Source organism: Pelecanus crispus, chromosome 7 (assembly GCF_030463565.1).
Source record: "Pelecanus crispus isolate bPelCri1 chromosome 7, bPelCri1.pri, whole genome shotgun sequence".
NCBI classification, from domain to species: Eukaryota; Metazoa; Chordata; class Aves; order Pelecaniformes; family Pelecanidae; genus Pelecanus; species Pelecanus crispus.
This window is the reverse complement of record NC_134649.1, coordinates 46889165-46910969: the sequence shown is the minus strand read 5'-3', so window position 1 is coordinate 46910969 and position 21805 is coordinate 46889165. Positions and strand designations below refer to the sequence as shown.

Here is a 21805-nt window from a genome sequence, read left to right as displayed (position 1 = left end):
GGGAAAGGAAACTCAGATTAAAATGCATTAGATTTGGAGGAATGCTTCAGGCCACTTAAACAAAAGAAGTCAAAATACTTGTTTTTCACTTGTTTTCAAAGTTAAAGGGAAGAATAACATGAATTTTACTCAAGTGTGCAATGATATCTTCTATTTCCAACTCAGGAAAAGCCCTCAATTATCATTTACATTGTTCATTTACACTGAGTTTTTGCAAAGTCTAAGTCTGACAATTACAGAACTATTTCTAGTTGTTTTACAAAAATTATAGCACTGATAATTTAGATAATGGAAATAGTTATGTATTATATTGTAGTTCATAATCTATTTCACAGAGAAATATGTTTCCAATATATACATATACCTACTTTATTTCTATTTGTTTCCTCGGTAGAGAAACAGTTTTATTCCTCTTTTTACTTGTTAATCTAAATGCCTATTTTGTATCCGATTACCATTTTTATGTACATGCCAATTATACATCTAGAACAGATTATGTATCGTATCCGTGGGATCATGCCAGATTTCCTTATTATTAGCCATGTAGAGTCAATTGTGCTTTTAAATTGCAAAGCTTCACACAACTATTTTTCAAAGGGACAGCAAATTTTACTAATTACTTGCCCAAAACATTGTAGGTAATGCATTTTCATTCTTCACTGCTCCATTACACATATAGCAGCCAAATTCATTTCTTCATCAGCAGGATGCACCCAAAGATGTAGTCTTTCTACATTTCTAAATAAAACTTTTTCATCACCATTCTAAAAAACTCAGTATGCTTTTTACAGAAGAAAGCAATCAAATTTCTTAGAGATGTTCCTTCATACTTTACTTGGATGGAAAAGCAGAATGGCTGATGCCCCAGTTTCTTCACTGAAATCAGTATATAAATATTTCTTTTACAAGGAAAGTATTACCAGACAGAAAAGGCTGGGAGTTCTTAGACTCTAAAAAGAGTAATTCTGAGGCAGTCTTGCAAAGTGTCAGTTAGACAAGAATAAACTTTCTGATGAAACTTCTTATCTTTCATAGACTTGTCTTATGCAAATTTGAACTTATCCAGAGAAGATGGTGCCTACTGGTTCGTAATTCAGCTTCCCGTCCAACATTCTTACTGCAGATTACATTGGTAAGGTCCAAAAGTTAATTAGTGCTGAAGTTCTCTGGAAATGCATCAAAAGTTTCCACGGACTTGATCAAGGTCTTGGTCCAAGTCAAATCAGCATCTGAAATTAGATGTCATTAACTTCTTAATATAAAAAAATGCATTTTATATGCCATGCATCATCTTCAATTTCTGCATGTAAAACACTGGGCCATGAGAAGGCTTAGGCCAAATATTAAAAACATCCATCAATGGGGAGAATGATCTATTCTGAAGCAAGTAATTATTTTTTTGTGCATGCCAACAAAACAATTTGCACAGTATTCAAACAGCTGGTTCAGTTCTGTACAAGAGTAAAGATGTTTTCTTGTTAAGAGATGTCATATTCAGTGGATTTCCAGCAGGAAAAATCAATCTTTATCAGCCTGGAAGGTTGTTGGTCTGTTTTTTTAAAAAAACCTTCATTAGCAGAAGTTACGTAATTATGGTTTTTTCCCTCCAGGAAAAACATTTGAATGCATTTCAGAGGGGGCAGGGAGAGGAAGAGAGTCAGTAGCATTTAAAAATGTAGAGAATTATCTGGAACCAGAAAAACTTGCATGGTCTAATGACAGAAAAACCAGTTTAATTCCACATTAGGTGTTTTATTTAAAGATAAGTAAGTTATGGCTTTTAAACCAACTTTTCTGCTCTTAGCAATTTTTTGAGCTTCTTGTTGCATTTTCTCCTTAATGCTGTATTTCTTTTGATTCATCAGGATCTGGCTCTATTCACACTGTCGATCTCGTTCGTGTTTATCTGTTGCCTTAGACGTACGTAATTGGGAATTCCTGTTCTGAGAGTGCTCGTGGGGTCACTCTGCTGTTTACTCATTTCTGCAGCCCTCCACTTCGGTGTGCTTCAGTTCTTGGAATCATATGATCCTTACCACCTCAGCTGAAATTACGTTAGGTCCAAAATTTCCTTTGCTATTTGCTCAGTTCTTAACCTCACTCTCTCCAGAGGTACTTGTTCTCATTGCATGCTTTACTTACAGAGACAAGCGTTTCTTATGAATCTGAGCTGCGAGACACACAATTTACTTTCAGTAGCCTGTTATGTTTAAGAAACAGTATCTGACAGCCAGATCCTGACGGTTTTAGGTATGGCTGGAGCTATCAGAGGAGGAAAGGGCTGGAGTTATGTAGGCAATCTTCACACCGCAGCAGCCCATCCTCTGGCTAGCATTTCGATAGATTTGTCAGGACGGTTGTTGGGGGTTAGGGTCGCTATCAAATACCGCCTTCATCTCTTGAGATCGTTACACCTCCCTCGACCAGGGCGTCTGGCCCAGCGTATCGCCGCTTTTGCTAAAAAATAATCATAGAATGGTTTGGGTTGGAAGGGACCTTTAGAGATCATCCAGCCCGACCCCCTGCAGCAAGCAGGGCCAGCTTTAACCAGAGCAGGGTACTCAGGTAAGGCCGGTGAGGGGGTCCTGAGGGAAGGGGGTCCTGGGGGAAGGGGGTCCTGGGGGAAAGGGGGGTCCTGGGGGAAAGGGGGTCCTGAGGGAAGGGGGTCCTGGAGGAAGGGGGTCCTGGGGGAAAGGGGGTCCTGAGGGAAAGGGGGTCCTGGGGGAAGGGGGGTCCTGGGGGAAAGGGGGTCCTGAGGGAAGGGGGTCCTGGGGGAAAGGGGGTCCTGAGGGAAAGGGGGTCCGGGGGAAAGGGGGTCCTGAGGGAAGGGGGGTCCTGAGGGAAAGGGGGGTCCTGGGGGAAGGGGGTCCTGAGGGAAAGGGGGTCCTGAGGGAAGGGTCCCCCTCCGCCGGCTGGGCCCGCCCACCGTGAGGGAAGGCCAGGCCCGAGCGCTGGCGAAGGCTCCCTCGGCCTCCCCCCGGGGCCGCAGCCCGCTCCACTCCCCCACAGCGCCCTCACGCTTCTTCCGCCCTCCCCTCTTCCGCAGGCGGGCAGCGGCCGGGGGGGGGGCGGTGGCGGCGGGGCCGGGCCGGAGCTGATTCCCGCCCCGCCGGCTGCGCATGCGCGCTGCCCGCCCGGGCGCCGGGCGCGGGCCGTGAGGGCGGGCGGCCGCGGGCAGCGGGACGGCGGCGGGGCCGCGGTGAGTGGCGGCGGGGGCGGCGATGGCGGGCCTTCCCCCCCCGGCAGCCGCCTGCTCGGGGGGCCCGCTCCGCTCGGAGGCCGCGGGGGGTGGCGGCGGGTTGCGGCCCTCGGCCGTGGTGCGGGTCTCTGGTAGGAGCCCCGCTCGTCCCTTCCCTCACCGCGGCCTTAGCGGCTTCCCCGCTTCTCCCGCCGCCCTCGGGGGTGCAGCCGACGGCTTCCTTCTTATGTGCCCCGCGTTCGGCTTGCAAGTCGGCCTTGGAGCCGGTTTAGCGAGCGGCGGGGGGAAGTCACGCCGTTCTGCGGTGCCTCTGAGCCAGAGCGAGCCACGCGTTCGCCGCTTCTCCCGCCAGCCCCTTGCTGCAACAGAAACATTTCAGTTCTGCGTGCTGATTATTTTCTTTTTTTCCCTCTAATGCTTTCACAGAAAATGCTGGGAAGCTTAATTATTTTGGGATACCTGCTTTGAGATTGGAGCAAGCGCTGCTGGGCACTGAGCTTCGCGTTGTTGCGGGACGGACGCCAGCGGTTCCTAGGCCGTGGTCTGTGAAATGCCAGGGGTTTGTGCTGGGACCTCCGGATTAGTTTGGGGTCATTAATTTGTGTCGGGGAGGCCAAAAGTGCAGCAGCGCTGAGAAGCTCGGAGCGGGAACAGCGGGGCCTGGCTTTGGGGCTGCTGGTAGATGTTCTGAACCTCTGATTTGGGGAAAATAAAGATGCAGGCTGGCCTGTCATCCTCGAAGGGTCTAAATGAGCTAGTGGATTTTTGTTACCTTCTGTCCCGTGTTGTTAGACAGCGTGTGGTGTTTAAATAGATGCGAAGAAAGCCCACAGAAACATACATCGGCTTGCAAGTGTTTGTCAAGCCAGGACTTTCCTATCTGGTTACAACTCGATAAGCACACAGCAGCTTCTCGGCCTGGAAAGGGTGGGAATGTTGCCCTGGAAGCAAGTGGTAGGTGAAATGGGGAGTTTCACTTCTTTCACACTTGTCAGCTGAGGTAGATTATGAATTGTATGAATTACCTGTGTGAAAAAAGTGGGTAAGCTGTTAATTTAGCCCTGTTGGTGGTGACTGCTCCATGTTTGCTCATGAAGTTGTAAGAATGGGCGTATGTTTAAGAAAGCTAACTGTGAAAGTCAGTGAAAAGTAGCCCTTTCCCAGATAATAGTTCTGGTTTGCATTTTTTGGTAAATTTTTTTTTTTCTTAAAAAGTTAATTTTCAAAAGCGTGTGGTCCCCTCCATTAAAAAATTGGATTCTGAGTTAAGCCTGAGGAATTATCTTGCATTTCAAAGCTAATGAAGAGTCAGACAAGTTGTGTATCAGGTGAATGGTACTATGTAAATTCCTTTTCTCATGCTAAATATACGTGCGTGCCTATGGACATACATACATATGGTTTTGATGGATGTTGTCCTAAAACATCCTTAAAAGCACTTGGTGAAGGAGATTCAATATATTCTCTAGATAATTTAATTCCGTTACAACTACTGTGTTATTTATGTTTTTTTGACTGAATCTTCAGAAGGAATGTGAGGTTTTTAGGTTGCTTCTCCAAGGTTTGTGAAAACCCTGCAAACTGATCAAAATAGTGAGCATGTTTGCGTTGGACACCCTGAGTGTGTCAGCTGCTCGTGTTTAAACTTCTCAGACAGCTCTTGTGTCATGAGCCCGCTGCAAAGGAGCATCTTTGACTTACTGTGCGTGTACTGTCCAGTGGCTTACGCATTAAATTTGACATGAAGAGCATCATGCTTAGTGTGTACGCTCAGATAATCTAGGGTGTACTGAATCTGTTGCTTGTATTCTGGCTAATATGTGTATGAATTATAAAATACAGCTCTAATTTGTTGGAAGTATTACCTGGTTTTCAACATTTTCTAATAGTGTTTTGTGATCAGTTCACTAATGAACTGTAGAGATCTAACATCTGCTACGTGTGAAATAATAAACAACAGTTACAAAAAGCTGCCAAGTTCTAGGACTGAATTTAGTGTGGTTTTTTATGTGGAATGTAATAGGTGCTTTCCTGTGCTCCAAAAGTTTGCATGCATTTATGTTCAATTGTTTCATGAAGGTGCAGAGAGGTGGTACCTTCAGATTCTTGATAACACTTTTTTTTTGTTTTGTTGCTGTTGTCATGAGTGTTTTCTTCTTGAGTACGTGGAAGATAATTTTGTGAGAACGTTCTTCTTTACAGAATTTTGAAGAGACACTATTTGCTCTCATAAATTGGAAACTAAAATAATCTTTTCTTGTTTTCCTGTTTTGATAGGGCCGGACAGCCAGTGGCTGCTTTTCCTGCTGGATTCATCATGATAACTCCAGCTTTTGAGCTGACCCAGGATCCGGATTTTCTTACAATAATAATCAAAGTACCTTATGCCAGAGCTTCAGAGTTTGATGTGTATTTTGAAGGGGAAGATTTTAAATTTTATGCTAAGCCGTACTTTCTCAGGCAAGTAGTGGAAGGATTTTAAAAAACCTGAACTTCATAAAACAGGAAAGTCAGTAGAGAATTAACTTCATTTTGGTCCCTTCAGAGCATTCCTCATCTGCAGCTCTTACACTGTAGACTGCAGACAGCCTGTTTTGTGCAAAGAATTGTTTTTATGGATCTGGCCTCTTTTATTCTAGGCATTAAATAATTTAAAGGGAGTTTAAAGAAATACTGTTCTAAATTTACTTTACAATAGATTTTTAATTGTAAGATGGCAAGATAATTCTCCGGATGTATGCAAGTTGCGTAGAATAAGTCTGTCTTTTCCCTGTTGAGAGCCAGATACAGTATATTTGGTGAAGAATGGATTTTGATGCACTCGTAATAACATAAGGCAAGAAAAGTTATGAGAGTGGAGGCAGTAAGAAGTGAGATTCCAGGGAGGCAGTAAGAAGTGAGATTCCAGGCTGTATCTTTTCTCTAGACAGCAAGCTCCGCACTACACTATAGAAAAGGAACAGGAGGCAATCTCAGTAGTAAAGTGTTAAGAGAACCTTTGGCATGTAAGAGCTGATGAGCTATTAACCTTTCTTATTTTCTGTTTCCTGTATTCTTGGACATGCTTCCCTTATATACATTAGTAGACCACAAGGGATTTTAGTGGACTGCTGGAATGCAGTGAATTGGTTATTCTGAATAAGCAATACAAGAACTCTGGATGAGCTCTTGTACCCTGTCACTGTGGGTTAGCTTAGAGTTTTTAAATTGCAGAATCTTCCAAGTGTTGCACATAGTGCCAAGGGCGTCATCTCTGTGGTGGCTGTGACCTCATCCAAGCTGGGAAACCAGGAGTCACAAATTTTCTCTATCTCAGGTGCTGACCTCTTGTGCCAGTAGTTAGGGAAAAAGATTTTGCAGTACATGGGGATTTAACTGCATGACTTCCATTACTATCAAAAGGAATCATGTAGTTAAGTCCTTTGTGCTGCTTTTGGAATGTCCCTTACATTTTTGTAGGCTGAGATGTTAAGTTGCAGAATTAGTCAGGCATTCAATGAGGCATCTCATTTTTTGCCCGCAGATTGACACTTCCTGGAAGAATTGTAGAAGATGGCAGAGAAAAAGCATCTTATGATACAGACAAAGGTATTAGTTAATGTTATTAGTATATGTGTCGTTAAAAATGCTACTAACTCTCCAATAATTTATACTGTGCTGCACTGGAATTGCGTATAACTTTTAGTGAAGTAAACAATACTGTAAATAAATGTAAAGTTTCTTGTATATTATGTAGTATAAAAAAAAAATCTTGTTCAGGATTTATTGTACGTACTTAGGCCATCCTTAAGCACAAAGGACGTGTTCAGAACTGTCCTAATAATGAAAAAATTTATGTACAACTCCTCTTCAAGCCCTGTGGGGGCTAGCCGTGTTGCTGTACCAAGGTCATTAGTCTAGTCAATCTGCAAAGAAGTCAGGTAGTGCTGAGTAGAGATGAGATAATCCTGAGGCAGTCTCTTGGCTATGTCTTAAGAGAGAAGACATTAGCCTTTCTCCACACCTTAAGGTGGAAGGTATTTCTGGAATAAAATATGTACCTTCTGGAATTAATATATTCATTTTAGAAACCCAGCAATAAACCCTATAATTTGCTGCTTGCAAAGCCTTTATTAACGTGCTTGACTTAAGACAATAAACAGATCGCTGAATGTAATTTCTGATGATCTTCTGTTGACTGCTTGATTGGTGGAAGGATTAAAAATAAAATAAAGCTTGTATTCTGCTGGTTTGTGTTTATACAATGTGAGTCAAGAGACCACAATTGGTTAAATATTCTCTTTTGTGCTTTATTATTACAATCTTTGATTTTTGTGAAACTTGTGAAGTTAAGGTTAAAAACACGCACAGAGGTTGATGCGTAATAAAATGCTACCTGTGTGTGTCCCAGTTTCTGTGAGCTTTTTTCATTAGAGGATAAATGCACGTTTTTGTTTGTCTTGGATATTTTAATGCAGTAACTATATTCTGACTTTCCTTTAAGGAACTTTTACAATCCGGTTACCTAAAGAGATTCCTGGCCAATATTTTGAGGGACTGGACATGCTGACATCTCTTTTAGCACCAAAAAAATCAAGATCAGCAAAACCTTTAGTAGAAGAAATAGGTATGACAAAAAAATTCTTGTTTATACTGGTGATATGTGTATATAATGAAATAGTTACAGATCTAGGTAGTGATATATATAGAAAAATACAGTATTTCTGGTATTGTATAGTCCAAGGTGTGAGAAGAGTGTGAATGAATCTGACAGTATGGATAAGTATAGAAATAAATGGGTTGTAGGTGATACACACATCATCTTTATAGGCTTAGTTATGTTTACTTTTTTCCAAAATGTGCTTAACATAGGCTAATCCTCTGTAGATCTTTGTACCCCTCTAGTGGCTGTATAATACACACACATTTGATTGAGTCTTCTGCTTTCTACAAGCTAGCACAACTGGACTTCTAGCTGAAATGGGGGAAACTAATCAAAACCACAGGTTCTAGTGGATGACTTGCTTAACATCAGTATTTAACAGACAAGAAGGTTTGACTACCTGTGTTTATTTTTTTAATATCTATCTAAAATTATTGATAACATCACTTTGCTCCTGTCAGGGTTCTCTTAGTGTCAAATTCTGATCCTGTTGTAATCAGTACAACAATTACCTGGGTCTTTGAGGGAGTATACTTAAAAACTTCAGTGTTCCTGGTCTTCATTTTTGAAAGTAGGAGAATTTGGAGCAGGACCTATGGATTACTGACGGAAGCATCTGCCTGTATGACCCAGTGTTGTATAAGATTTCTTAAAAGATGTAGTAAAATGAGAAAGGCTTATTGCGTTATCAGTGTTTGCCTCTCTATTAAATCATATATATTTTCTGTGTAGTAATTTTCTTTCTCTGACCATGCAATATATACAGCTGCCTCTGCTGAGTTGTCTGAGGAGGAGGAAGAAGAATTTGACTGGGAAATAGAGCAGATCCCTTATGAAGAAAGTGCAGAAAGCACTCTACCACTACAGTACCGTTACGGATTTGGGAATTTGCGGTCAGGGGTATTCCAGCGGCTGCAGGTAGATGCATGTTTGTCTTTTCCTATTGTAGAAGTTCTGGGTAACTTTCTGGTTGGGTAGGCTTCCTGGCCCATTCCATGGTCAGGAGGGGATCATTAGGTAACTGTTGTCCATTATCCCCTTACTGTGACTGAGAATATTCTGCTTTTGCATGTAGTAGTACAGACAAATCCTTGTTCCTGCAGAAGCAGGGGGTGGTTGAGACTGAGTTAATTGTGCAGCAGAGTCACCAGGCCGGTCTGTTTTTACAATAATTTTAGTGTTAGAGGAAAGGGCTGAATGGAGTCCTTGGTCAAAACGGCCTCTGGGAGTGGGCTGCTGTCACCAGCACGGTTCAGCTAGCCTGTGCAGGCACAGAGAAGGCGGCCTGTATGAAGAAGGCCATGTGCCACGTGAGTAGTTCTGGCAAGCTGCTAACAGTCTACAGGCTGTTAAAAGTCTGCTGTTAATGCTTTTTCTTTATATTTGGTATTGTCTTCTATTCTGACCTCAAACTTAGTTATTATCAATGTACAGTATATTTCAGATGCTATGAATTTTAGTTTAAATTGAAAAAAAAATACTCAATTTAAAAAAAAAATACAAAATAAAGCTGGCTAATCTGTAGGTCCTGTTATGGTTGTTGCATTAAAACTTTTTTCATTGTGAAATTCACGGTAATTTTCTCTTTGTACTTTTTATTTTAGACTTGATTTTCCCACAGGACAATAAGTTTTGAAGTGTGCACTCTTCAAGGTGTCTGCCCACGTGATATCTGTGGGATTTACTAGGGTTATGCCGATGCACTGAAATTTGCTTTTCTGGATTAATTGGTAGGATAGGAGCTTTAAAATGCAGTTACTTTGCTCTTGTGTGTTCAGCAGTTTCTTTAATTCATGAATAGATGGAAGCTGATCTACAACCTGTAGCATGCTAGGTAGTGTAATAATATTCATAGTATACAGAGCTTTTATTAAAATAGTAGATGATAATTTTTTATAGTGTTCTTACTCTAAGCAATTTAAGTTGTAGCTGTTTAAAGCAACTTAATTATGTAACTGTAAGTCATTATTACATGAATTGTAGTGTTTTCAGGGTTTGGAGCAGAAGGATTGCTATTTGTGGAGAAAGTATTTACTTTCTGTTAGGATATATACACTGGTTTATTACCATGAAATTTGTGAAGAAGTAAATTTCCCGTCAGCATTAATGTACCTCTACTTAATGATGCTTAAAAGGGCACTGCAACTGCCCATTAATTAATGTATGGCCACTTCAGAGTGTGGGAGTCATCTGAAAAGTCACCATAACAGTATCTATGGATTTTATGTTGTCTTTGTTGTGGTTGTGTGCTTTTGTTAAACATTGCAAATTTTATCGTAATGCAAAATAACCTGCCTGCCTTATGATAAAACAGCCTGAATAGACTTCGTAGTATCATGAATTCTAAGGAGCTTCGAATAATTTAATTTCCTTGGAATTTTGATGTTGTATTTGCACAATGGAGCCTGAATTTGGAAGAGTTGAACAGGAGGTTGAAGAGCAACTAGGGATTTCAGTGTTATGCTGATAAGCATCCTTCCTAATCTCTTACTAAATAAATCTTGCATATCATACCTGTGTCTTGGTCACAAAGTTTTCATTCCATTTGTAGGATGAACTCAGTGATGTTATTGATATCAGGGATCCAGACCAAACTCCTGTAGATGAACGTAGGAGGAAACGCCTGGCAGCTGAGGCTGCCAAGTTTGAGCCTGATCATTACCTGTGAGTATTGATTTACTTCACCTGGTCAAGTAAAAGTACCTCAGTTGAAGTATATTCACTTTTTCTTTTCATAAGCAATTGGTTTTGAGATCACTTTTGGAAATAATAGCTTTTCTTTTTATTTGTCTGTTTCTTTCTCTCATCACAGCAGGCCTTAGAGGGTATTCTTAAGTGTGACACTGACACAAGACATGCTTATCTGTTTTGGGGTTACTCTACTCTTTAATTACTGCTTAAGTATTCAAGCAGGGGCTGCTGTGAATTGTTGCAGAACATTGTTTCATAGTTCACCTCTTCAGCAGCTGAGTAGCCAATCCCTGCCAGCATTTTGGGTTGTCGATGTCAGAACTTTGTTTTCCCCTTGTGAAACAAGGATTACTGAACCATCCTGGTCGTTGAGGAAGTAAATCTGAGTTTTGAAGTTATGAAGATTTTATCTAGGCCGCTTTGGTTTTTGCCTTCATCACATGAAAACTTTTTTACAGCAGAATGAGGAAAAGTTCCAAACCAAGACTTTGTGTTTCTTTGTGCTTCCTCCCATGTAACAAAGGTGAAAATGATTCTTCGTGCCATACAAGTTGGAGTGTTTCAGGTCAAGTTAGGTTCAGAGACTTCCAGATAAGTAAACTAAATTGAAGCCATGAAATCTATTAATACAGTGATTCCTGCAAGACTGGTTTGGTGGGAGAAGAGTGTAGTCCCCAGCAGGGAGAATTAGTACTTGTGGTGTGTTTTGTTGGGGAGAGGTAGGCTTAACCCACTTTGAGTTGTTTCAGAAGGCATCTTTGCAAACTTTGGAGTTTTTCCCCAGTCAGGTGTTTCAGAGGCAGCTGCATGTCTTTCTGTAGCACACAGAAATTAGAAAAGTTCTTTGGAAACATCACCTGGAAGTACATTTCACTAGAACTGAAGTAGTTCCTAACCTATAATGTGATGCAGATTACAGTAATTAGACCCTGTGTTCTAGCCTGGTAGATGAGCTACAACCATTTAGTTTAATGGTTGTGTTTTGGATGCTTCAGAACAGATGGTACCAACCTTTCTTCCACAAAAATTGTTTTCCTGTGTACCCTGATGCGAAGGACAGCTCTGGGAGAAAAGGTGGCGAACAGAAGTGTTCTGTTGCCTTTGAGGAAAATGTACACTGGCTGATACCTTTAAGTTACTGTATAAAGACACTGAAGGAAGGCATCAAAAAATGTGTCAGTGTGAGAGTAAAGCAAATTACAGTGTGTTCAATAGACTGGGCAGGTTTTGTATGATGATTAAGAAGGTATTAAGAAATTTCTTGCATTCTTTTTCAGTTCTCAGTATTTATACTATTGTTTGGCTTGAAGAAAAAGCTAAAATGATAAGAGGAGGTTTAGAACTTGAATCCTTTAGTATAAATCCTCTCAGAATTACGGTATTGAGATTTTTACCACAGTGGCTTTGTGCTGAGATGGATGGAGGTAATCTCTCTTCCAGAATTCATGTACAACTCTTCTTTTTCTACCTTGCTACAGCATGCCTTTGTTTACCTAGAAGTCAGTCCCTATCCCTGCTTTACCTTTGCCCTTCAGGTGCGTACCCTTCTTCCCCAAAGTATATGCAGTTTTAAAGTGGAAGAGCTTCCCAGTAAAATCAAGTTTGCTGTTAGTGACATTCTCTGAGAAGTCTTCCCTTTGGAATGTTTTCCTTTAGATTCATCCAGAACAAATCAGGGTTGTTCACCTTCATGTCATGCTGCAGGCTTATCAATTTCCTAGGCTTCTGGGTGGCTCAGGAAAGGTGGAGGAAGTAAGGAAGGGGTACTGTAAGATAAGAGAATATTGTTTATGCTTTTAATAATGATTATTTTCTGGGTTTAAGTGAAAGAACAGATACTGGTCAGGTTTGTTGTATTTCTAATCTATGGAAAATAGCCTGGAGCCAAGTCAGGTGTATTCTATATATGCACTAAAATATACCCACATATACTGTAAACTGAAATAAATAGCATATGACTTTTTTTTTTTTTTTCCCCCTAGAGCTGATTTTTTTGAAGATGAAGCTATTCAGCATGTCTTAAAGTACAAACCATGGTGGGTTGATGCTCATAAAAAAATGATAGCCTTGCAGAGAGAAAGTCACCAGGAACATGACACTCATACATTTGGTGAGAACCTATATATACACACACCTGTTGCTTGAATGATAATTGCTGTGATGCCATGTTATGTTCTAGGTTATTGTTCTTAAAGGAAGAAGTATGGGTTTACCCTACAGTTTTCAGTCTTAACTGTTCTTCTTAGAGGAGTATTGTGTAACTTTCTGCCTCAAAGAAAGATTTTTTCCTCTGAGGGACAGTTGTATACTGAAATCTTTGAGACAGCAGTGTGTAGAGCAGTTGAGAGTATATTATAAAGTGGTTATTTCATCTTAAGCTTTTACCTGTTAATTATGTAGTGTACTGTGTGATCTCTTTTTTTGTCTGCATAACAAATTTTGGAGTTAACTGTTCATAAAGGACATTCTAGGATTTCAGGTATCTATGAAGCAAAAGTTCCTTTTTAAGGGTGTGCTGTAATCTTTTAAGATTTCAAAGGAGCTGCCGGTGTCAGTAAGCCATGGCCTCTGAAATCAAATCAAACCTATCTTTGTGTAGCGATTGTGATAGCTAGAAGGTGGGTCTTTTGTTGCTGGCGCTTATCTCCTCTTTTTTTTTTCAGATTTTTCAAGGAATTGTTCTCCCTTTCCTAGTTGTATTTTCAATGGAAAAAATAGTCAAAACTGTTTTTTCTGCCCCACTTCCAAACATGGTGCAGACACTTCACAGTACGTTTTCCAAGAATCAGCTGTTCAAGATTGTACTCATATCAGCCCTTATCTCTGTTTGATGAACACAGTAGGACAGAACTTCGTGGCATTTATTACTCTACTCCTATTTTATGGGTCTCGGAGATTTTTTTTCAAAGGAAAATCTTTGTGTCCGTTTAGAAACTAAAAGGAATGGTTTCAGGTTTAGTAGATGACCTTGTAACAGTACGGTTAACAGATAACTGAGATTACCTTTCTATGCACAGTGATTGCAGAGAGCATTACAAGTTACTATTCTGCATATTCTTTTATTGTCCTTCGTTCATTTCCTATGTAGTATGAAAATCCGATATTACTAAAGTAGATAAGGATAATCCCTTCACCAGAGGTTCTTAACAAATATTAGTGCACTAATAATACCTGCACTTTCACGTTTTCTACAGGAGAAGAACAATGGAATTTGGGTAAATGTTGTGTATTTTACTGTGAATGTAATCTGATCTTCATTACTGGTCTCTTTTCAGCCTCTGAAGCCAGAATTGTTAATTATATCTGTCATAAGCGTTGGACAAAGGACAAGAGGCTTGAAAATAGAATAATGAGGCATTCTTTTGTTTGTTTTTATCCATTCACTCCTTAGTAAATGAAACACTGCTAATGTTCGCCCATGTTAAGGAATATAATGAAAATGAAGAGCTGCTGGATGATTTTATTGATAAAGAATATTTTTACTCCAAACTGAGATTCTGAAGAAAGACACATACGTATGTTGCTGGGTTTTAGGGGCAATAACAACAGACAAACTACTCAAAAGCCTGGCAAGCCTGCTAAGGAAAGTTATGCAGAAAATGGGGCTACAGAAAGGATCATCTTTTTCCTAAACCATTTGTTATAACATATATGTATATTTAATAAGGATGATCAAAAAAATTTAGTCTGACCTTTGTATAGCTGAGTGAAGAGGCTCATGTAGTTTTGTGGATCTTGAGGAAGTTTAAGTAACTTAAGAGGCTATCTGATGTTTGGTTTGAGTTAATGGCAACAACCCACCCCTTCCCTTAGACCTCAGTTTTGAGAATGTTGTTACTGCTGTTTGAATGGCAACGGCAGCTGGGAATGGCCAGCAGCTGAATGAGGATCTGAAACCACTGGAGATTCCTAAACCAGCGTGAGTTGTGGTGAAAGAAACCACCATGAGAGGGAGTACAGGTTCCACTTGAAGGTCTCCGATGAATGGAAATGCAAAGGGCAGGAGATGGGTCCAGGCTGTTGGACCTGGAATCTGATCATCAATAGGATGAGTTCCCTGTGGTTTTGTATTGCTTTTAGACTTTATCCAATCAGAGGGATGGTCCAGTTACTCTGAGTTACAGATTCAGGAATTCTCACAAGCTGAATGCAGATTGACAGCATATCTGCATTAATACATATTCCAGTATGCATGCTGAGTAAGTGGAAGTGACATAGAAAAGGCACATAAAAGAAACAAGGACTGTGCTAAGTGAAGGACCTTCTTTACTGCTTGAGAAATTTTATGTTATTGCCACTAGAACTGGGGAGAAGTCTGACTGCATTAAGCCAAGGTGTGCTATATAGCTAGAAGGATAAGGAGGCTGTCATTGGCATTAGAGTGTGCTTGTAGTAAGAAGCCTTTGAACACTAGTGCTTAGTTATAAAAAGCCAAAGGGTGCTCGAGCGCAGAAGCTCTAGGGGCACAAACGTTATACGTATTGTAGTATGTTTCAAGGTGTTTTATGAAGTGATATGTGGAGTTCCTTTGCGCCTGTGTGTGCACTTATCTCCCTGCAGGTAGGTGTGAGGTCAAACCTTTTTTATTATAAAAATCAGATACAAATGTCCCCTGTTTACTTTTGAACCTGTTTAAGGCCATAAAGGAGGAGGGATTGAAACCTTCATGCAGTTTCTTTTTATTGCTTATGGAGAAGAGGCGTAAAATGAAGAGTACCCAGATTTCTTACTCTTCCTGAGTTCCAAATTCATGTCTTCTGTTAAGGAAAGCATCTGAAATAAGGTAATTTCCATCATCTTCCATGATGAGGACTTTCAAGTGCACAGATTGTAAAGAGACTTCAAATATTGGGGTGTTTAAAATGTGTACGACTTGTGGTAGGTGTGCTGCCGTGGCCAGCTTGCAGAAACATCTGTCTGCCCTGTGTGAAGGAGGGTTATGTTCTTGATTAAACATGAGCTGTCCAGAGGCATTACACAAGAACACGGAAACTGAGGGGTACGATGGAAATCGCATGCTGTCAGATGCACAGCATCTTGTACTGGGGAAGTCCGCTACCCTCAAACATGAAAAGGTGTATCTTTTTAGAGCATCGTTTATTGAAGGTGAATGGTAAGACAAGAAGGTAGGAATGGTAATGTTAGAACTGGTGGTAGATTACAGTACAGGCTACCACAGTACTGGGGTATTTGCACTAGAGTTTGCCACCTGGTACCCCTAGAGTCCCCGTATTTTGTGCTCTGTAACTGCTGCCATTAGGACAGTTCCCACCTACACAGTGTCTGTGGAATCAGGATGGGAGCTGACTCCTCAAGTTACTACACAGAAAAGTGAGTTTAGTGTGGGAAAGTGACATAAAAATTAGCAAGTTCTTTAAAAGTATGTTTTCTTATTCAGAAGCACTGAACAAAGAGGATTTTTTTTTGTTTCTTCCTTTTGCTGATTTATATTGATGTCCTTTTTGTTTCTTATCTTCATTGGTTTCTTGGAACCCAAAACTTGATTACTTTTGTCTCTATAATGTCTTTGGCTACAAGGAGTAATTAGAAACACAGATTGCTGCTTTTTTTTTTTGCATGGCATTACAATTAACTAAAGATTCTGTTTGGTTGATTACTGCTCTTACTTTCATCCCTGGTTATTCTCTCTTTTGTTTTTACATCATCAGGTTTTTTTAATGTCTCATTACCAGATTTTTTTCTTTTTGGATCAGCTCTTCACATTAGCATTTAAAGTCTTCAGCTCTCTTCTGTCCTTACCTTGAATCTATTTTTATTTAACCTTTTTACATTTTCTCCAGTTTGTGTGCATGGTGTGTGTATCTTTTTTTAATGTCTTCTTTTATTGTCCTAAGTGTCTCTTCTTTCTTTTATCCTTTTTTACATTTTACTGTGTATTGTCTCTTCTTGTCCTTTGTGGGTTTTTTGTTTGTTTATTTTCCCCCTAGGCTTGTTGGCCCCCAGGCAGCTAAGATTATTGCCTTTGCAGTATGGCTGAGGAACCAGGGGAAATAGTGGAGAGCAGGTTTCACCATCATGTTTGTAGCAAAGTATCATTTTTGGAGGGGACGTTTTCTAAAGCTGAAAGGCCTAGATTTTATTCATGTTTACAGTGTCTAATGCAAGTCAAGTAATACTCCATAAAGTCTAACTAATTACACAGCCTTTCCCATGAGGGAATAAAATTTTTGGAAAGCTTGCTTTCTGCTGCTGCTGAAGTTTACATTAGAGTCTTGCTTCTACAGATTCCAGATGAAAGGTTTTGTATTTTCGAACAGTCACATTCAACTTAGCTAAAAGTTCATTTTTATTCTACTTCAGATTGCCCAACTGTTGCCTTTTTAGGCAATACAATGATCTTCAAAGGCTCAGGCTGACACATGTATTTAATACAACATTTATACGCTCCAGGAAGAATTTATTTTGTTTATGGTAACCTGTCATGCTTACCAGTGACCGTTCTCTCTTTCTGATCTCTTTATAGAATGAGAAGCAATTTCTTTTTAAAGATCCATGTTTCAGTAGGGCTCTGCTCAAATATATACCATTACTGGTAGATTCATAAGTTTAAGATGAATCACTTTTTTTAATCAGATTTCTGCAATTAATCTGTCCACCTGTTTTACTCAGTCTTCCGGGCCTTTGCAGCATGTGTACCTTCCTGGCACTGTTCTGCTGCGGAGCAAGTATTTTTTATGTGAGGAAAGATTGCTGTTTATTCATGCAAAATTCTTGACATAGAAATGATAGATCTCTATTGTAAAGTATTTCGGATTTTAAAAGGCAAGAACAGTAGGACATGGAAGAAAGAATGATGTATGGTTTTGATGTGGTTTATAGGAACTGCAGATTTGTTCAAGAATAATGTCAAAAGTTAGTATAAAGGAAATTGCGCGATCCAGGAAAGACTGTCCAAGTCCAGTGACTTTATGGAGAATACTGGTGGTCAGAAATGATACGGAGGAAATGTGTTGTAAATGTTGATTTGAGAATTAGAGAAGCGTGGAAGCTTGACATAGAAGAAAAGATATTTGCGAAGGAGCTAAAACTTGAATGGAAGAATGGTAAAGAAAGGGGAGGGATGAACAAACCACACTTGACTGATCATAGTTTAGAGTGAATGTAGGTCTGCAGAGGAAGACAGCTTTGTGTTCTTAGGACTTTTAGTTTACTTCCTGAACAACTGGGGCTCATCTGATCAGAGTCTTCTTGACAGAGCTTTAGGGGGTCTCAAAGATGGCCACTTCCTACAAGTTCTGCAAAAATGGCCCTGTGTACAAGGGAAAGAGTGATTTATTGAATTGTCAGTGCATACAGAAAAGAGATGTTATCAGCATGTCAGCACTGTGGAAGGGTCCAGTAACCTTTCATACCTTATCAGATAGCAACAAATTCAAGCACAAGAGACAAATCAATAGAAAATCAGCTTTGTTAGTTCAGTTACTTGTTTAAGTTTACAGTATTATTATCAAGTATTTTTAAGGCAGTATCCAGCACTGGGGGAAAGGCTGATGCTGAGCAAAGCCTTTGAGTGTCTTTCCAGTCAGAGTAGTGCTGCCTTTCCTCTTTTAATGTCTTGAAAAGATACTCATTTGCGACTGATTAAAATCAATAGCTAACTTTATTCCTGACTAATCTGCTCTCTGCTGACTAATCTCTTCCGTTATCTGGTGTTGCTGATTCCTTAACTTACAGGGATAGAAGGTCACATTTAAATCCTTAATATTGTAGTGTAATATTTTAGTTAACATTTAAAAAACAAAAGAGAGCGGGGGGAGGATCAGTTCTGCTCAATTATTTTCTTTTGAGATAGCTGTGAAATTCAAGACTTGGCCTGACAGGATCATAAGCCAAGGCTTGGATTTCACCAGAAGGCTAGACCAGTTGATTATCAGAGGTCCTTCCTGACCTGCACTTTCCTGTAATTTTCTGAGTCTGACCACTGAGTCAGCTATCTGTCTAGGTAGCACATTTTATCTGAGTACCTCTAACACATTTAGAACCCTGAGTGTCATAGTAGTCTTGAGATATAGATCTTACACTGGCTTGATTTAAGTGATGTGATCGTCAGCATAAAATATCAGTAAGACGGTAACAAAACACCCTCTAGCTGTCAGGCCTCATCCTCCCCTTTAGAGATTAAACTGTACTTCATTGACAGTCAGGTACTGAAGGGCAATTTGAAATATGTTTATTTTAACATGAGGAATGGCTAGTTTAAAATAAGTAAAGGAGGTGATTAAAAAGTAAGGGTAATCTCTGTAGTGTCATCTAAGAGTAACTTTGTATGTGAGATTAATTTGTCTGACTCCTTTAGACATGCGTATATTAATACATAGTTATACTGTGGCTAGAAGAAGCATGATTTTGGCACTGACAAATGTACAAAACATTTTAAAATCAAACTTAAGGAAAACTTGCATATTTAGTACTTGATAAGTAGCAGCAGATGCTGCTTTGCATTAGATTAATTGTTGTACGGATATTGTTAGATAAAACATTGGTAATGCAAGCGTAAAAAAGTGTATGTGCTTGATATAGTGGAAAATGTATTTACGATTTTACTTGTTCTGTTAATCTTATCCTTTGTACTTGTATTTTTGAATTGTGAAAACAAAGTAGGTGGTGGTTTTGATGTGTCAATACTGAATTTCAGGCCTGGATAATTTATTATTCAAAAACTTGAGGGAATGGATAGATATTTCTAAAATTGAAGTATTTTCTCCAGAGAGAAATTTTACTTAGAACACCTGGCACTTTGCAGTGAGTTAATGAACATCTTGTAACATTTACCTTTGGGAATTGTCTAGTCTTTGCCTTGTTTGCTGTTGTCTAGTAGACTTGCAATTTCTGTGCTTACTGTCCAGTTATGTATGTTATGATGCTTCAGAGAGTTTGCTTTTTGGAGGAGGGAAACTTTATCTCATGTGTTTCATGAACTTCACTAGGAGTTTCTTTGCTTTCTACTTAGAAGGGAAGTATGGTTCATATTTATGTATTCCTCTAGAATGTGGATTTTAGGGAATCTTAACAAATACTTTTTAGTAAAACTTTAAAGAGTCAATTTTTTTGCTCTCAGTGTTGGACTGTTTCTTATCTCTGATGATGAGAGGTTGATTTTGATCAGCTGTGAGACAAACTTCAGGTTGTAGTCACTGATTAAGAGGAGTGGATTCTCAGTAGTGGGTCCAGTACAACCTGAAAGGAGGTTGTAGTGGGGTGGGTGTTGGTCTCTTCTCCCATGTAGTTAGCGATAGGACGAGAGGAAATGGGCTCAAGCTGCGCCAGGGGAGGTTTAGGTTGGATATTAGGAAAAATTTCTTCACAGAAAGGGTAGTCAAGCATTGGAACAGGCTGCCCAGAGAGGTGGTGGAGTCCCCATCCCTGGAAGTGTTCAAAAAACGGGCAGATGTGGCACTTGGGGACATGGTTCAGTCTAGTCTACCCTTGATTGGTTTAGTGTGGACTTGGTAGCGTAGGTTAATGGTTGGACTGGATGATCTTAAAGGTCTTTTCCAACCTAAACAATTCTATGATTCTATGAATATAATGAGTTTCTGATGGAGAGCAGTTGCATTCCTGATACGTCTGCATCTTGACTGCTAACTGCATCAAGCACGTTGAGGTGGACCTAGAAATACGGGAGTGCTGGCATGACTGTTTAACAGGTATTCTGTCTGTGATAGTGTCATGTGCTTTGAAGGAATTATTTAGCTTCTTTGTGACAAACTTCTTTATTTCTGTAGACATCGGGAGTGATTTTAAGCTTTATGAGTCTGATTTGCTGTTGTAGGCTTTGCTAACACACTTTTGGCTGTTTGCTTTTCAGAATTTCTTTTCCATCTTTAGCTTCAGTTTCACCTCTCCTCTTTTTTGTGCTTCTCTTCGGGGTGAAAGTGCCACTTGTATATGATTTTGTAATAAATTGTGTTGTACTCCAGGAGAGGGTTTTCTAGTGAAAGCTGGCTGAAATTGGAAATGGCCTTTTTTCTTTCCAATTGGACCTTCTTCTAACTGTAAACACCCTGTTGTGATACGTCATTAAACCCACCCTACTGTAGCAACCTACAAAGTGGTTTTATGTTATGTTTTTCAGAAACTAATTTTTTCCAAATGTGCTACAACATTGCACATATGGTTTTATGGATAATTTTAATATGACTGATAGAGGTGACTCGCTGAAGAATCAGTGCGATTTAAGAACTTACAAAGAAATTTGCTGATAGAATATAGATACATTGTCTATATTTGTGATTTAAGGGGTAATACTGAACTGCCGTAGTCTTGCTGAATTGTCACTTTGTACTAGATCATAGCAAGTGGAAGAGATTGGCTTTCTCAAGATGATATAAAAGCTGGAATTCCTTTTTGTGGGAGGTTGTAAATAAATGGAGACTGGCTTGACTCCAGAGAAATGTTTAGCTCATCCAGAAGTTTCCGTAGGAATTTAAATCAAGTATTTCATGGTTATGAAGCTGATAGAAACATTAAAAAAGTTCATAAAGAAGAAACATTAAAAAAATGTTTTTTCCTAATTTGTAATTCTATGTCTTGAGATGAGGTGTGTGCATATGTACATGCCTTTGGCATCACAAACACTTGTTTCAAAACATGTCATAAAATTAGAAAGCTTGTAGAAAGCTCCTGGGATAAAGAACACATGTCTTAGATGGATTGTATCCCTGAGAATGTGGATTGTGTAAAATGATGATGAGCAATGTCTGAGGAGAAACATCTGTAAGCACACTTGCCATCATCATCCTTATGATAGAGAAATGGGCACGGGGTGTAAAAAGGAACTTGGTTTACTAGGAATTGTAACCTTTTCTTTCTGTAACCTGTGCTGTAACACCACCCCCCACGGGGGATTTAGCTGCTTGTGTCCCACGGGTCCAGGGCTCTGGATTATGGGTTATACCCAGCTGCATGACCTTGGCTCACGCTGCTAAGAGCGAGCTGTGAGAAGGTCTGCAGAAAAATAAGAACAGTAGAATTGTAGGTAGGATTGTTGAGACAGGATCATTAGTAGCTCAAGGATTCCAGAGGTCAACACCAACGTGGAAGATATAAAATCCTAAATGGGAAAAACGGGGAATCAAGTTGGGGCAGGAATTGTTGGATTATCGGCTCAAGCTGCTAGTGCTGATGAAGCTGGTGGAAGATGGTGGCTCAGCAATATTCAAGGATCTATCTCGGGGAGCCACAAAAGCTGACCCTTCCCAGCTGCCTGCCTGGCTAGCAAGGACTCTTGAGGCGCTTTATCAGGGGTGATG

The 21805-nt window shown here is 39.9% G+C and overlaps 1 protein-coding gene across 1 annotated transcript in view; it reads left to right on the top strand.

Moving 5' to 3' along the window:
• The first annotated feature begins 3119 nt into the window (after positions 1 to 3119).
• SHQ1 (SHQ1, H/ACA ribonucleoprotein assembly factor) overlaps positions 3120 to 21805 on the top strand; it is a 55297-nt gene continuing 36611 nt past the window's right edge. The window contains 7 exon segments of the mRNA XM_075714421.1: positions 3120 to 3199; positions 5477 to 5659; positions 6723 to 6787; positions 7683 to 7805; positions 8608 to 8759; positions 10393 to 10505; positions 12515 to 12642. Coding sequence (XP_075570536.1) covers positions 3120 to 3199; positions 5477 to 5659; positions 6723 to 6787; positions 7683 to 7805; positions 8608 to 8759; positions 10393 to 10505; positions 12515 to 12642 — 844 coding nt within the window.